General features: G+C 38.4%; 1 protein-coding gene across 1 annotated transcript; it reads right to left on the reverse strand.

The window, feature by feature from the left end:
- Positions 1-419: 419 nt before the first annotated feature.
- On the reverse strand, positions 420-12,603 carry LOC139738762 (FAST kinase domain-containing protein 4-like). Its single transcript, XM_071649403.1, has 6 exons — positions 12,497-12,603; positions 4,762-6,091; positions 3,909-4,139; positions 2,549-2,588; positions 1,687-1,801; positions 420-632 (listed from the first exon to the last, which is right to left on the reverse strand). Exons 2-6 carry the CDS (start codon positions 6,068-6,070, stop codon positions 546-548), a joined length of 1,782 nt encoding a protein of 593 aa, XP_071505504.1. The 5' UTR covers positions 6,071-6,091; positions 12,497-12,603; the 3' UTR covers positions 420-545.
- Positions 12,604-15,302: the final 2,699 nt, after the last annotated feature.

The following is a 15,302-nucleotide window of genomic DNA, read 5'->3' on the forward strand; positions in this document are numbered from 1 at the left end:
ATCTAATTTATATCAATTTAACCAAAAAACATAATTTGCATTGGATTTGCACACGATATCATGAATTTGAGCCATTTTCGGGTTGACATGCATGCGCCAAACATTACGTAACTTCAGAACAGTGTACCCGGACATCGCAAATTTGGTCTAAAAATATGCAGGAGACTTCAAAGAAAAAAGTCATGAAACGACGCGGCAAAATCTTCGCGCGTTGCGGAATCGCGGCGCGAAATGTTGAGGGGGGGGGTCAAATTGACACCCCCCCCCCCCCCCCCCCCCCCAGTTAGAATAGGGTTAATGGAAATGAAATCCTTATAAAAGGGTATTCATGGGCTGGGAAAGCATAGGGAATCTGCATATTCATGAGTGGCCACTTTATACCAAATTAATCTAGCATGGTTTATATGAGACAGGGTAGAGGTACACATGTTCGCCACCCTATCACAGTCTTTCACAACTCCTGAGGGCAAAAATCATAACATGCTCCAAATAAAACAATTCCTTTGTGGAAAGAATTGTTGCACTTCTCACACATCCTTCTACTGCTATTTGAGCATTTCAGAAAGTTTCTCCTCCAGGTACTTGATTTGCTGTGCTGATGAGCGGAGCGGATACCAGTCATGATAGGATACCTGAGGAAAAAGAAAAAAACAAAAAATACATATTACTTATGATATCTCTGGTGTGCCACGCCTGCGGAACTCTCTGCAAGTCCCGCTTCGGAATTGCAACAGCCTCAATGCCTTCAAGTCTGAACTGAAGACTTATCTTTTCCAGCAACTTTGTGAATGATGTGTGACACATTGTGGGAGCCACGCGCCTTTGATTGTTTCTACAGATAAATGGCACTATATAAATGCTGTTTCATCATCATCATCATCATCATGCAGATATGCAAACATATCAAAGGAGGGAACATAGTCATTGCTCTGATTATGAGCAGTCTCCAACAACATTTCCATTTGATATAACTGTAAAGATATGTGTGTGAAAGGGTGTCACAGGATAACGGCATACCTGCCAACATGTCTGTGTACAATTTAATAATTTACTATTCATTCTTATGAAAATTATGGATAGTGGGCTGTTTTGCAAAGAAGCGAACAGCATATTTAGAAAAAAAATACTATTATAGGCACAAATTTATGAGGCTAAAACAATAAGCCACATGCTGGTATTATCAATAATCACTAAATTATACATATATGTATGTACTAATAGTTGGCAGTTATGCAATGATGGTGCTGTTTTCTGCAAATTTCAAACCAGTGCCATGAAGAATTTCTTGGTACACTTCTGTTAACTTATACAAATCATTTATTTGTTTTTTCTTTGGTTATTGGCCAGTTTTCACAAGCTTCGGTTGTTTATAATTCTGCAGCCAAATGTATCTCTGAACAAACTAAACATCTTTCCCATTTCTTGCATATTGTCACTCTTGTTCTAGTTTGGGGTGGCACCAAATCCATCCACATTTCCACAATGCAAAATACTTCATGGTTCAATATTCAGGACTCATAACCTGTTGAAGACGAGTCCTGAGAATACCGGACAGGTGTCTATGGAAAATGTGTGTTACATCAAAATCAGTCCGTCCTCGGTGGATTAACAAGGAATGTTCGAATTAACCACTCTAGGTTTGGCTACCGTCTATCATCAAGAGTTACACCTACAGGCCACTATTACCTCAAGGACTTTGTAGCCCGACTGTTTCAGGTGACGGAGCATCATCTCAATCCGGCCGATTAGTTGTCTCGTTGAGTAAATATAGCAAGGTGGGCCAAATGTGACAACAGCCATTCTAGTGAAAGATGGGAGAGAAAATTATATGCATTGTACTTGTACTGTAGAGTGCAAAGTTTTGCAGGATAAAACTTTAGTCAACTTCATGCAAAATGCAACTATCACAAAATTAAAAACACGCAAACGTTTTACTTGGCACGCCTGCATTGTATATGGTTACATTATGAAGTCAGTGCTCACTCAATTGTCGTGACTGCTCACAGGGAAAACACCCAAAACTCATCTTACTCGAAACAAGGAAAAAATTCCTTTATTACAGGATCAGGACATTTGCAGTTCACTGTTTAATGACTATTTCTGTGACAAGTTGTGTTCCTATATGCAACATATTTCCTCAATGTTCAACTGGAGCTTTCTGATTATTCTCAAGAAGCCAAAATCTATGGTCACTTGTGATATCATGAAGGGTACATACACTGTACATTGTATTGAGAAATATTTTCAGCAAAATCAGATGTGTAAATTCCATCTAAAATATAGCTGTTGGCAGGTAAATCTTTTCACCATGAGAGCTTAAACTTTTGCACAACTCATCATTCTGTGCAGGGTCAATTATTAAGGCCCCTGACAATATTTGGGCCCCTGACTGCAATGCTATTGAGGTGGCCTGGGACAGTGCATGAGAGGAAATTCTGGTGCTTATCTTTGTCAATATTTTTGCACGATGTTATTTTTTGCTATTGGGAGCCTATTCTCGAAATCCATTAAAAATTTCAGCATACGGATACAGTGGATTATTACTTACTTTTGTTCACTGCCTCCTTCAAGACTTGATATCTCAGCATCTGTACCGAAAAGACAGAAAACTTCGTCATTAGCTTTAGCTGTACTGATTAAGAAATATTAGATAGTACAGCTATGGCCAAAACTATACTTAGAAATATATACTTTACAGAAAGTACTGCTACCCGAGTGCTTGTGGTGCAGAATTGGCTGAAGTTGTTGGAACCTGTCTTATCGTAAAATTGTTTAGACTTTGGTTTTTTAATAACTTTGATTTTGCTGAACTCAACGGAATAAATGTATTAATAGTGTTGTTGTTGTTGTTGAAGAGCCTTGCTTTTACTCTGCTACATCTCAATGGCACAAAATAGCTACAAAGTAGCAAGTTACTATGAAATACAAGAACTTCAGGAAAATCAGGGCAAAGTCACCAGTCTCAGTAAGGATCTTTTCGATTTCAAGTTATTTGTCTTATCTTTTTTGTATTATGGCGTTTCATGTGCATGCAAAAATAACCATCATGGATATTTGCATAGATACCTGCCTGAGAATTCTCATGGTCGGACATCCGGGTATTTTGCGTGTCACAGGGTCATGGATAGCGTTGGAGTGAAAACAAACCACTCGCGTGAGCCTGGAGTGAACGCTGTACGTGTTTTCTGCCGGGGCGCCCCGCGAGCATAGCGCTAGCGCAAGCTGGTACTGTAGCTGTGCGGGCGGCAGGATTAGGCCCTAGGCCTACTCTAAATTAGGCCCTACCCTAAGTACTACAGTACTAATGTTAGACCTACCTGAAGTTTCTATGAGGTACTAAGTAAGCGTAGATATCGGGGTAGGGCCTACTCAAAGAGGTTCTACTGCACATCTGGCCATTCTGTCGGGTCGTTGATCCAGAGTCCTGCCGCGATTTCATACGGGCACAGGTCCAGTCCGGCTGCCTTCAAGTTGGCAAAATACCGGGACCGATCGATCGACAGGATCCAGATTTTTAGAATATTGCTGACAAGACATGATGCATGTATCCCATGAATGATGGCACAAATGACAAAATGAATAATGAAAAACAGTCCCCATGTCTGCGCAGAGTTGCACATAAAGTGTACGCGTCGCACATGCACAGCATGCAGTATGCGCATTCATGCAGGCTTAGCGCTTGCAAGCTGTTTGTTTTCACTCCAGTCAACCGGAAGTGACGTGTAGCCGACCGCAAGAATACTCAACTAGTCTTCAACAGGTTATGCTGCTTCATCTAGCAACCATAGAATATACATAAAAGTATTAGAATTTGTGATATATAATGCCCATCTTGAAGCATGCAATTCAGGATGTAAGGGCTATGAAGTATAACATAATTCCTGCAAGTGCAGCCCCCTCCAACTCACCAAGAACATGGCCAAGACTGGTCTTAACTTTCTCTTCCATGGTAAACTTCTCCCTAAGATCCGATGTTAGGACGCTCAGCACCGACCGATGGAGGGTTGTGGTGAAGATTTTGTGGTCGGATGGGAAAGGGTGAAGGTCAGGGGTCAGGGTCGGCCCCTGGTAGGACTGCGCCTCCAGCTTGGCATGGGTGTTGATCTGGATTAACTTCAGCTTGTGTGTTGATTGCAGACCTTTAGCAAAACACATCAACCACAGTAACCATAAATGCATTTATATGTACACATATTTCAGACACTATCACATCACCATTACTTTTGTATTATTTAAGCACTTTTTTTTTCAGTTGCCAAAATTGAAATACAAAACACAACAGGTCATATTTCATGGTACTGGTGTAATAAAGACAGATATACAGATTAAAACACAGAAGCAAAAGTAAACGCCACCACAGCTGTAAGTACGCAGAACAAGGGAAAACCATGAAAGTCTATTTTCCTCTCATATTCTACTTAACTTTATTGCATGATTTATTAATGGTACATGTACACAACCTCATGACAGAGCAATGAACAAAGAAACCATCAAAAAGAGGAACAGAGCAAGAGTGGGAGAAAGAGTGAGATAGACAAATAAGGTTAGGAATAACACATTTTTCCATGTGCAAAAGATATGATTCCATTCAGGAAGACTAATATGATTTACTAAACAAACAAACAAATAAATGTACTCATCAAACAGCAGAGGGATATACATTTTGTTTTTTAATAATGATGTTTAAATCCCAAGGTGCACTGACAAGCAATCAGAGTTTGAAAATATTTGGAGTAAAATACAACAGACAAACTATCTCACCATCGTGTTCTTGTGATGCATCCCCAATCTGAAGAGTGTTTTCCAGGAGACTTGAAGGAACATGGCCAAGGACAGCGAGTGAGTGAACCAAGTCAATCTTATCTAGGAGGGAAAGGCCATCCAGCTGAGTTGACAGAAAATTTCCAATCTGATCAAAGAACCCCTTTGTATCAGACGGCTTGAAGCACAATTGACCGTAGGCAAATAAAATCCTCTTGACGTCTAATATGGAGAGTTTGTCGAGAGAGGAAGCTACTATGCTATGAATGGACTCAAACAAGCTTACAGCTTCAATGCGTGCTATAGCATACGTCTTGGCAACATCGCAGATGACACTCAGGGGGATGTCGGGGAGTTGCTCCTGAATGTGGGCAGCGAACTCTTGATAGAGGGCGGGATTGTGGAAGCCTAGAGTAGTCAAGGCCCTCATAATGCCCAGGATCTGGGTGACCTCCCAGTATGATCTCTGCTCCATCAGCTGGTAAGAAACAGCTCTCAAGATGGGCAGGGATCTCGTCTTGGTGCTGGCCAGAGACTTGGTCAGTCCCGCAATCTCCTGGAAGCTGTACTGGTCAAGCATCTCAAGTGTCTTGTCCTCCACACGCTCTAGGAGTGGCCGGGATATCCTGGCAGCAGCAGGAAGCAACCGCCGGACAAGTTGCGGGCTTTCGATTTCACGCCATCTTAGCTCCAGGACACGGGCAGCCTCAGTGACAAGAGCCTTAGTTTCTGCTCTCTTCGAAAGCAAGATGTCATTGCTAATGATTGCAGCCAGATAGCGAATAGGAAGCAGCCGTAATCTTCGTCTGCACTCACCCTCAAGAGTCAGAATCAAATCATCCTGGGCCTGGAGATGAAGGGCACTGGACAATGTGCTAGTTAGACTCTCGTTGCTCAAGCTCTTCACTGTTCTACTTATCACCGCTGACAAGTCCTTAAAGCGGATGTCTTGCACAAGATTCTCTTCAAGATTATTCTTACTAACATACTGCAAGGCATTGATAGTCACTGAAGCTTCATTCCCAGACAGCTCATGCTGGCTTGCCTTTGCAAGGACTTCTTCCATGGTTTCCAGTGTTTTCAGTTCTTTGAAGAAAACCGAACTCGGCGATGGTTCTCTCTCCTCGTTCTCTCTCACTGCAGGTTCTGAAGAGCTTGCTACAGCATCGCTATACAGCACAGCTTTCCCTAATGACAATGTTCTATTCTGGGTGTGGTGAATGCCTTGATAGCCTGGTGCAACTGTGACAGGGTAGAACCTCCTTGTGCACTGAAGTCGGAGAGCTAATCTCAGCACAGATGCCGCCATCGTCAGGGCTGTACTTTCTCTCTACAAACACAGTACAACAAAGGAGAGAGTTAACTGGGTACAGTATACACTGCTGTATGCAGAAAAATCAGTAAATCACACTGCCAATAATTAGACCTTCCAAAATTCCACTGCCAGCTACATGTAGGATAGGAACCTTGATGCTTTTTCGCCTAGATGAATTCTACATGGGAGGTGCAGGTTTTTTATTGTTAATCTGAATGCATTTACCGGAAGTACCGTACTGTAAATCGAGGTCTACCTGTAGCTTGAACCATAAAAGGGTTTTTTACTGCCATGCAGAAGTAGTACCAACAGCAATAGAACTCTAGAATTTAGATCCTATTTCTGATTCATCTATCGAATCTACATCTTGTACTTTTGGTTGTTGAATTACCAGCAGGCTAAACGGCAGAATACCCGTCCGCGTCCATCATGGCCCAATGTGGGTGCACATCATACTGCACATGCACATGCATCATTAAGGACGGAGGCAGGGTAGTGTACAATGTAGAGTGTAAGTGTATTTGTATTACGACCGCCCTTAACGTCTGACAGGGTATTCTAGTTTTTCCTACCTACTTAAATGCACACAGCCCATACTGTATGTAATTCAACCATACACATTGTAAACATTTCCAAATATTGGACCACTGGTTAGACCTACACATGTACATGTAGAAACATGTGTTGTAAAGTATGACCATTAATACACTGTCACATCCCAAATTCGACCGCTGGCTACAAAGAAAGTAAAAACCTATTGCTTTTACATGTGGTCAAATGGGAGGTTAAACTTTGATGCCGATCTTTTGTCCTTCGCGCACAGTCAAACCTTGGTGTGAGTGCCAATACCTCCGTACAACATTTTGAGAAGACTAGAAAAATAAAAATCTGGCCTCAAGTAGACAAATTTTACAAAACAGCAATTCAGTTAATGAAACCTGCTTCTTAAAGGACAACTTCACCTTCATAAACATAAGGATTGAGAGAATGTACAGTTGTAGCAATATTAGTAGAACACATCATTGAAAGTTTGAGGAAAATCGGACAATCCGTTCAAAAGTTATGAATTTTTGAAGTTTTTGTGCAGTAACCGCTGGATGAGAAGACTATTGCAGTGTGTGAATAACTTAGATGTCACATGCGTACAACAATATAAGGAAAATATAAAGAGAATTTCACAAAATTTCATCTTTTGAAAAAAGTACACATTCCCCCGACTCGTTACCGACAAATGTTATGGCTAATATTATTCCCCCTGCCTTTAGAAAGAGGCAAGTCAAGTGCTCTATTATTATGCGAAAAAAGTGAAAATATGTTGAATTTTCTTTACATTTTCTTTATGCTGTTGTACGCATATGACTCACAAGCTGTAGTAGTCTCCTCATCCAGCGGTTCCAACACAAAAATTTTAAAAATTCATAACTTTTGCATCAATTGTCCAATTTTCCTCAAACTTTCACTGATGTGTTCTATTAATATTGTTGCATTCTCTCAATCCTTATGTTTATGAAGGTGAACTTGTCCTTTAAAGGCAGCCGATCGCCATCCCTAATGGTACGTAAACTCCGAACGACCGAAGTTTGTGCATGCAATTGCGCAATGCTATCACTGAGACAAGTGTGTGTGTGTGCGTGTGTGTGTACGCATCATACACAAACATTGTCACGGCGAGCTGCGGTGATTGGAGGAGAGAGGCCAGAAGACGCTGCGGCGTGTGTGTGTGTGTGTATGTGTGTGTGCGTGTGTGTGTACGCATCATACACAAAATAAATATTGTCACCGCGAGCTGCGGTGATTGGAGGAGAGAGGCCAGAAGACGCGTGGCTCTTTCGGCCTCTCTTCATGTGCATGCGCACTGAGAGTGTGCGTCCATTCGGAAGCTCTCATGGCTCGCTGGGACAGCCATTTTGGGTTAGGAGATAAGCACAGGGAGCTCTCTTGTAGCCTACCGTATTTTCGCTGTCCCATTGAGCCAGCGCTATTCTCATTCGGGGGTCACTACATTTGATACAGAATGGGGGAGGCAGCGTGTTGCGTTCGTCTCCGTGCCGCACAAACCACTCGCCACGACTGAGTGTCTTTAAATGGAAGGCAAGGATGTTCAAGTGAATGGAGTCACAACTGTCTTTATTTCCTTTGCTAAAAGATGTACGATGCCACCACTCAAAAATATAATATTTGAAGAATGTGCCAAACTGGATCTACTGCGCAGATAGGAAGACAATTGACTCATCATGTCTCATTGCATATTCACCAACCACTTTCAAAGAATCTAAGGAAGCTACAGTGTATGTCTCTGTGATGGTAATTACTTTTTGCTGTCCCTACTTACAAAAAAATAGAGTAAAAACCCCAATTTTCAGACACTTAAAGGGTGTGTACAGTTCCGGTCGAGGTGAAAATTTAGCTTTTAACGTTTTGCAAGATATTCAGAAACCACTCTATGAGATGTCAAAGAGCATGCAGTGTTAAGGGGTATCAACAGTTTATTCAATGAAAATCGGTTTTGAAATGGCTGAGATATCCAAAAACAAGGAGAAAGAAAGAGATCCTAATAAAGTTGTGGCATGTCGCCTTTTATTATTAGCACTTTTTTGGATATCTCAGCCATTTGAAAACCAATTTTCATTAAATAAATGTTGAATCCTTCTTAAAATTACAGGCTTTTTCACATTTCATAAGAGGCTTTTCATTATCTTACTTAGGAATGTTCAAAACATGAATCCCTACCTCAACCAGTACTGTACAGCCCCTTTAAGCTTTTTTGCAATATCTGTTCAACTCATATAATACTCTACAAAATTATGATTTGTTAAATACATCAACCTACTTTTTCTCAATATCGTTTTTGTTGAATACATCATAAAATTTCACAGAAGCCCCAAATATTATCACCTTGTCAATTTCCCAAAATTCGAACAGCCTCTTCCAAATTTGGACACGCACGCAAAGTAAATACGCATACAAGGCCGATGTTGCAAAATGAGCGTGGGCCATACATTGTTGGCGCAAGATTGCATTAGAGACCTTGCGGCGCCTGTTTGTGTCCGAATTTGGTGACTCTGCACTTGCATTCAGCCCCTGTACATTTATTCACTGCATCAGCATGTACGGAGATTTTGTTTTACTTTTGTGTTTTTGAGGATACCATCACACTCTGAGCTTGCGATAAGCAAAGAATCTCACAACAGAACGGTGTAATTTTTCAATTTTTAGCCCTTTTTCGGCAACCCTGATTCTTTACACAGGACCTAATTCGCGCGCACTTTGAAAAAATTGCTGAGATTCTGCGTTTTTGACAGCAAAATTTAGGATTTTAGATGGATTTTTGGAGGCGACTCGGGCACTTTCCTGTGGTGATTGAGTGTGACAGTATGTGAAACAATGTGATGCGTGTGTTGTGACAGTAAAATTTGCTGGCTTGTGATAAGTGATATTATAGTGTCTGGATTTTGGAGGCCGGCCGAAAAATTGGGGTTTTTACTCTCATGACTAGGTGACATAATGGTAAAGACACTCAAATAAGTGAAAAAAAGGATTCTGAAATAAAAACATAAATTACCAGTTAACATCTTACAAGGTTATTAATAAAGAATATACAGCTGTACACTTGAAACAAGAAGATCATTCTATCAGTTTTATTTGTGGAAGTTAAATGGAAAAATGATAAAACCGGCTTTCCACGGTACATCAACACCTAAAACTTTCACATGACACAGCTCTGATTTTCACTCTTGCACAAATTTCAGACGGGATTGAGTTTTGTATGCTTCATCATTAAGTGAGATTTATTTCATGTAAATTAATACACAAGAAAAATATAGGTGAGATACAACTTGAACTTATTTATTACAACACTAAATTTTAACATTCAAAATGAAACCTTCAGATTGCTCAGCAAGACGGCGGCATCGAACATTCATTGATAATCAAAGGCACAAACCCCCATGATTGCACCTGAGGAATACATGTGTAACAGTTACATCAATGAAAAAAAAAAAAAAAAAAAAAAACCCTGACAAATATTTGAATAATAAATTGGAACACCATCTCTTAAAACCTCCTTGAGGAAGGGTACAAGGGGTTCTAAATTTATGAAACAAACAAAAATATATGTCTGCAATATCAAATATCAACAGGGGCAGGGCAGGGAAACTTAATTTATTTTCTCTATTTTAAGAATTTGTTTTAAAGCTGGCCACATTTCCTTCTCAAACCTCGAGACGTGCTCATTTTGGTAATCATGTAGAAATGCACACCTACCGTTCGCTTCGCTGTTTGTCAATAAAATTTTGTGCAGCTATTGGAGATACTAAATTGAACCATATCAGAGAGTTTCCATTGAATTAGAAAGCCGAAAAGGTAAGAAAAATGAGAAATCGGAGTTGAAAAGTACGTCGGTCACGAACATAGTCTCCAACGTAAGTAGTGCACCGATTTCGCAGAGAACGATGTCAACGATTATAATCGATTCTGGTAGTCTCTAATCAGCCGGTTACTAACAATATCGAACGCGATTCGTGCAATATGTGTAGGGCCTACTTTATTTTTCGTATTTTTTTTCTCATTGTTTCCATTGCCACAATCTTCACGATCTTATCACTATTACTAATGCTATTCAAATTATTGATACAGATTATTCATATCAGGATTTGGACGTCCTTTCTTTAAAGATTGTGGCAAGTATTTCATCTTGGCAAAAGTTGATAATTTTATAATTTGAATAGTGTTGAAGGGAATAGAATGAAGTTGAAGGAAAAGTGGAAGAAAAAGGTAAGGCTATTAGAAGGAGGGAGAGAGAGAGAAAAGAAGATGAGAATGAAGTTGAATTCAAAGGGGATTTGTTTCTAGTAGTCTACATATAGGCCTAATAGTAATAAATTAATGAGATTAGTGTTAGAAAAAGTGTACAATCATGTAGTAATATAGTGGACTTCTTAGTTATAAAGTGCTCATTTCACCTAAAAAGATATTCATGGCGCTGTGGAAACAGAATATTGAAATTGACAGGGCGATATGTTTTTAATTCATAAGTTCGAATTATAGTACATTGTATAAATAATTGTTTTTATGATAGTATTAATTTTTCCATTTCATTTTTTAAATTATGTATACAAGAACTGCATCCCCAATATTTGCTTTTGTTTTGTAGTAAAGGTCCATTTTATTGTGCAATATTAAAGGCATAATTTACCATTTGCAGTTGAGACAAAAATCCAGCATTAGTGCTTCAAAATAGTTCTAAAATGTGAGTTAGGGATAGAAACAACCAATGTAAAAAAATTGAATCCGTATAATCTATGTAAGTGTCGTTAAATACACAAAATGAGAACAATAGTTATAATGAAAATGTTTCAAGACTAAACCGTGTACAGTTACGGCTTATTGAGAAAAACACTGATATCTCCTTACATTTCAGGCTTTATTGCGAAAATTTTATATGGTAGGATCTTTTGTGATACAACAGACCTACACATATATATGCATCAAATGTGATATCTTGAACATTTTTGAAATCACTGCTCCCAAAGGTAAACTGGACCTTTAATGATGGATATCATTTTCTCTTTTTTTTTCATATATCTTTTACTGTTTTGTACACATATTACCCTTCCATCATTTAGTCAGCAAAAAATGGTGATAGATATACAGTCATATGCACACACAGGAGAAAATTAACTAAAACTGATAAAAAACAGACGCATCAAGATCACTTTCTTTCTTCCACTTTTTACTGTCAAGCCGACGTAATTTTTGTGGTTAAACACCAAACAAGCGGCTGTATCACAGACTACAACGATCGATTATCATCGTTTTATCGCTCTTCCACATAATCGATCATTCATCATGCTACGCTGACACAGCCGTCAATCGGCGTACTTTTGAGTCAAAATTAGCTACTTTTCTTCTTTAATTGGCTATGAAATTTCATGAAACCGTCAGATATGGTCCATCTTGACATTTCTGATAGCCACAAGAAGTTTTCATTAACAAATTAAGGAAGGAAAAATGGTAAGTGTGCATGGTGTGCATTTCTACATGATTACCCTCATTTTAGCCTTAATAGTATCATTAATCCATTGGGAAAATATAGAACTAGAAATGTGGAATCTACTGTCTATCTGGCCATCACACTGCAATTTGTCTCAGGCGGGGCCATAGACACACAAGAGTAGCACGCGCGCGCACGGACGGGCCCGGTTTACGATTACTCGTACCCTCCCCTTGCGAGCAGACCACATTTTGTCTATGAAGCAAAACAGAAACACATTTTCCGGTCACTACGACTATACAAAACTTTGGCTTTCTCTAAATGTAACGTTAAAATGTCATTAATTTTGACTCCTTTTGTAAGATAAGATGAACTAGGTTGACTGCAACTCATCAAACTATTAAAATCACCTAATCAATTTAACTTACCCTAACAGAGAGAGGTAAAGTGCTCTACTCAAGTCAAGATTTTGGCACTTCGTTGTAGCAGAAGATGACTTTTCTGTCAGTCTTGCCTGGCTGCTGGCCCTGGCCCTATGCTGCGTGCAGATATTGCATACACTGACCACACACATGATGATGAACTAAAATTAGTATACCAATTTACTAGTATTGAGGCTGTGTACATGCATGACCATTGCCAATTTAAAGATCAAAATGTACTAGTGGCTCATTCAAGCGTATAAGTCGTGGTAATGTACCAGTGGTAGTGTACTCGAGTATAGGCCTATGTCACAATGTATACGAAAAATAGCGACTAGACTAAGTACCGGTACTCTTTTTGTTGTATGTAACTCAAGGAAATTCTGGTGAGTTTATAACTCTTGCCCCTAATTTGTTTCTTTTTGCTTTTGCTGGACCAAACCTAATATTGGAATTCTTTAGCCTATTCTCTTCAACAAACCACAAGCCTCAAAACATTCAAATACAAATTAAAACTAAGTCTTCTGAGTAAATATGTTACGATGTAACTAGCCTTTATAATCCTATACCATATATCTGGACACTTTTAGCCTACCCTATAAGGTAATCTTATATCAACTTTTATATGGTATATTATTAATGTGGAATTCCTATTCATTTTAATTCCACTGTTTATTTTTTCTCTTTCCTTTCTTTCTTTCTTTCTTTCTTTCTCTCCCTCTCTCTCTCTCGTTCTCTCGTTCTCTCCCTCTCTTTCTCATTCATGTTTACTACCTTTTAGATGTAAATATTTACAAGTTATGTAAATATGTTTCAGGAGTCTGTATGTTATATTCTCAAATCTCAATTACTCGACTGTACATACGAGTATATGAATATTACTCGTGATGGTGACCTACAAATTTTACAAGCTATGCTTTTAGTTGGGTCACCCCATTTCCGCTTGTAGATAGGCCCTACTACCCTTATTCTGTCAATTCATGCTGATATATCACTGTAATATTATGTTTCAATAGGTAAACAACAATGCAATGTAAAATGGAAATGAAATGAATAAATTCAATTCAATTCAATAAAGAAGGGGCGCACGCCCTGTGCTACCCCGCCCCGCCCCGGCCCCTCTGCATCCGCCACTGATAACAAACTATGACTTGCTGACATGACGTGTGTGTGTGTGTTTGTGTGTGTGTGTGTGTGTGTGTGTGTGTGTGTGTGTGTGTGTATTTTATTTGTTATCAGAATTATAGTGAGGGTGGCCTTAGAATGACAAATTTTGAATTATTTGTTAAGAGTCAAAGAATTAGGTGGTTGAAGCGATTATACGGTGAGAAGCTTATGGGATGGAAACTTTTTTTGGATTATATTTTCAGGACTGTGGGAGGAATATTCATATTTTTGTGTAATTATGATATACGATTATTAAAGCTTAAAGTACCATTGTTTTATTTAGGAATTTTGAGGGCAGGGCAAGAAATGGAGAATAACCGGAATTATCAGGAAGGCAAGATCAATCCAATCTTTTTTAATAACAAGGATTATTTGTGTAAAGGGAAAATGATTTTTTGTGAAAATTTGTATAGGAAGAATTAGTAAAGCAAATTTTGGAAAAAGATTGTATGAGATCAGCAGTACATTTTCACAGGTTAGGATTAGATAGTGAAAATATAGTTAAAGTTTGGAAAATAGGGGAGGTTGTTGTAAGAAGCCAGAAATTTGAGGGAAATATATATATTATTCTTATTCTGTTGATAAAGAGGAATATAATATTTCTTTGAAATTTTTTTGAAAATGTAATTCTATTGAAAGATGTTTCATTTAGAAAGGTGTATGAACTCTTAGTTACAAATTTACAGCAATCGTATATTTTGCGAATGAAAGATGGCCAAATTGATTATTTGTTTTCGAAAAAGGAAATTACACATTTATTTTTAAGACCAAGGATGACAACACTTCTAACAAAAGTTAGGGAATTTCAGTATAAATAAATGGAGTTGTTTATACAAAGGAAAATCCCTTTGAGTTTGGTTTCGTTGCAAATAACCGGTGTTCTTTTTGTGAGCAATCTGTAGAAACATATAAACATTTATTTTGGGATTGTGTGTATGTAAAGAATTTGTGGCAGAAAGTGATAGATAGGTTTGAGATGGCAAATCTTCGAAATATAGAGTGGAAAGATGTTCATTTTGGTGTTATGGAAAGGGATCCAAAAGTAAAATTTTATAATACAATAATTTTCATTTTGAAATATATTATTTTTAGATCTAGGTCGGAGGGAAAAATTCTTACTTTTGAGGAAATTTGTAAAAGAATAATAAGTTTTCGGGATGAAGAAAAAGAAATTGCTTTATAAAGAAATAAGTTGGGATTGCATTTTATGAAATGGGAAAATGTTTCTGAAACAAGAGCTTAAGTATTGTTTTGTTTTGTTTTTCTGTTTTTTTTTTGTGTGTGTATGTGTGTGTGTTTGTGTGTGCGTGTGTGTGTGTCTCCCTCTCTCCTTCTTTTTAAAGGACAAGTTCACCTTCATAAACATAAGGATTGAGAGAATGCAACAATATTAGTAGAACACATCAGTGAAAGTTTGAGGAAAATTGGATAATCGATGCAAAAGTTATGAATTTTTAAAATTTTTGTGTTGGAACCGCTGGATGAGGAGACTACTACAGCTTGTGAGTCATAGGCGTACAACAGTATAAAGAAAATGTGAAAGAAAATTCAACATATTTTCACTTTTTTCGCATGATAAAAGAGCACTTGACTTGCCTCTTTCTAAAGGCAGGGGGAATAATATTACTCATAACATTTGTCGGTA

The sequence above is a fragment of the Diadema antillarum genome, unplaced genomic scaffold (genome assembly GCF_040938485.1).
Source record: "Diadema antillarum isolate AM-2024a unplaced genomic scaffold, OU_Dant_1.0 seq00000767_RagTag, whole genome shotgun sequence".
Classification (NCBI taxonomy): domain Eukaryota; kingdom Metazoa; phylum Echinodermata; class Echinoidea; order Diadematoida; family Diadematidae; genus Diadema; species Diadema antillarum.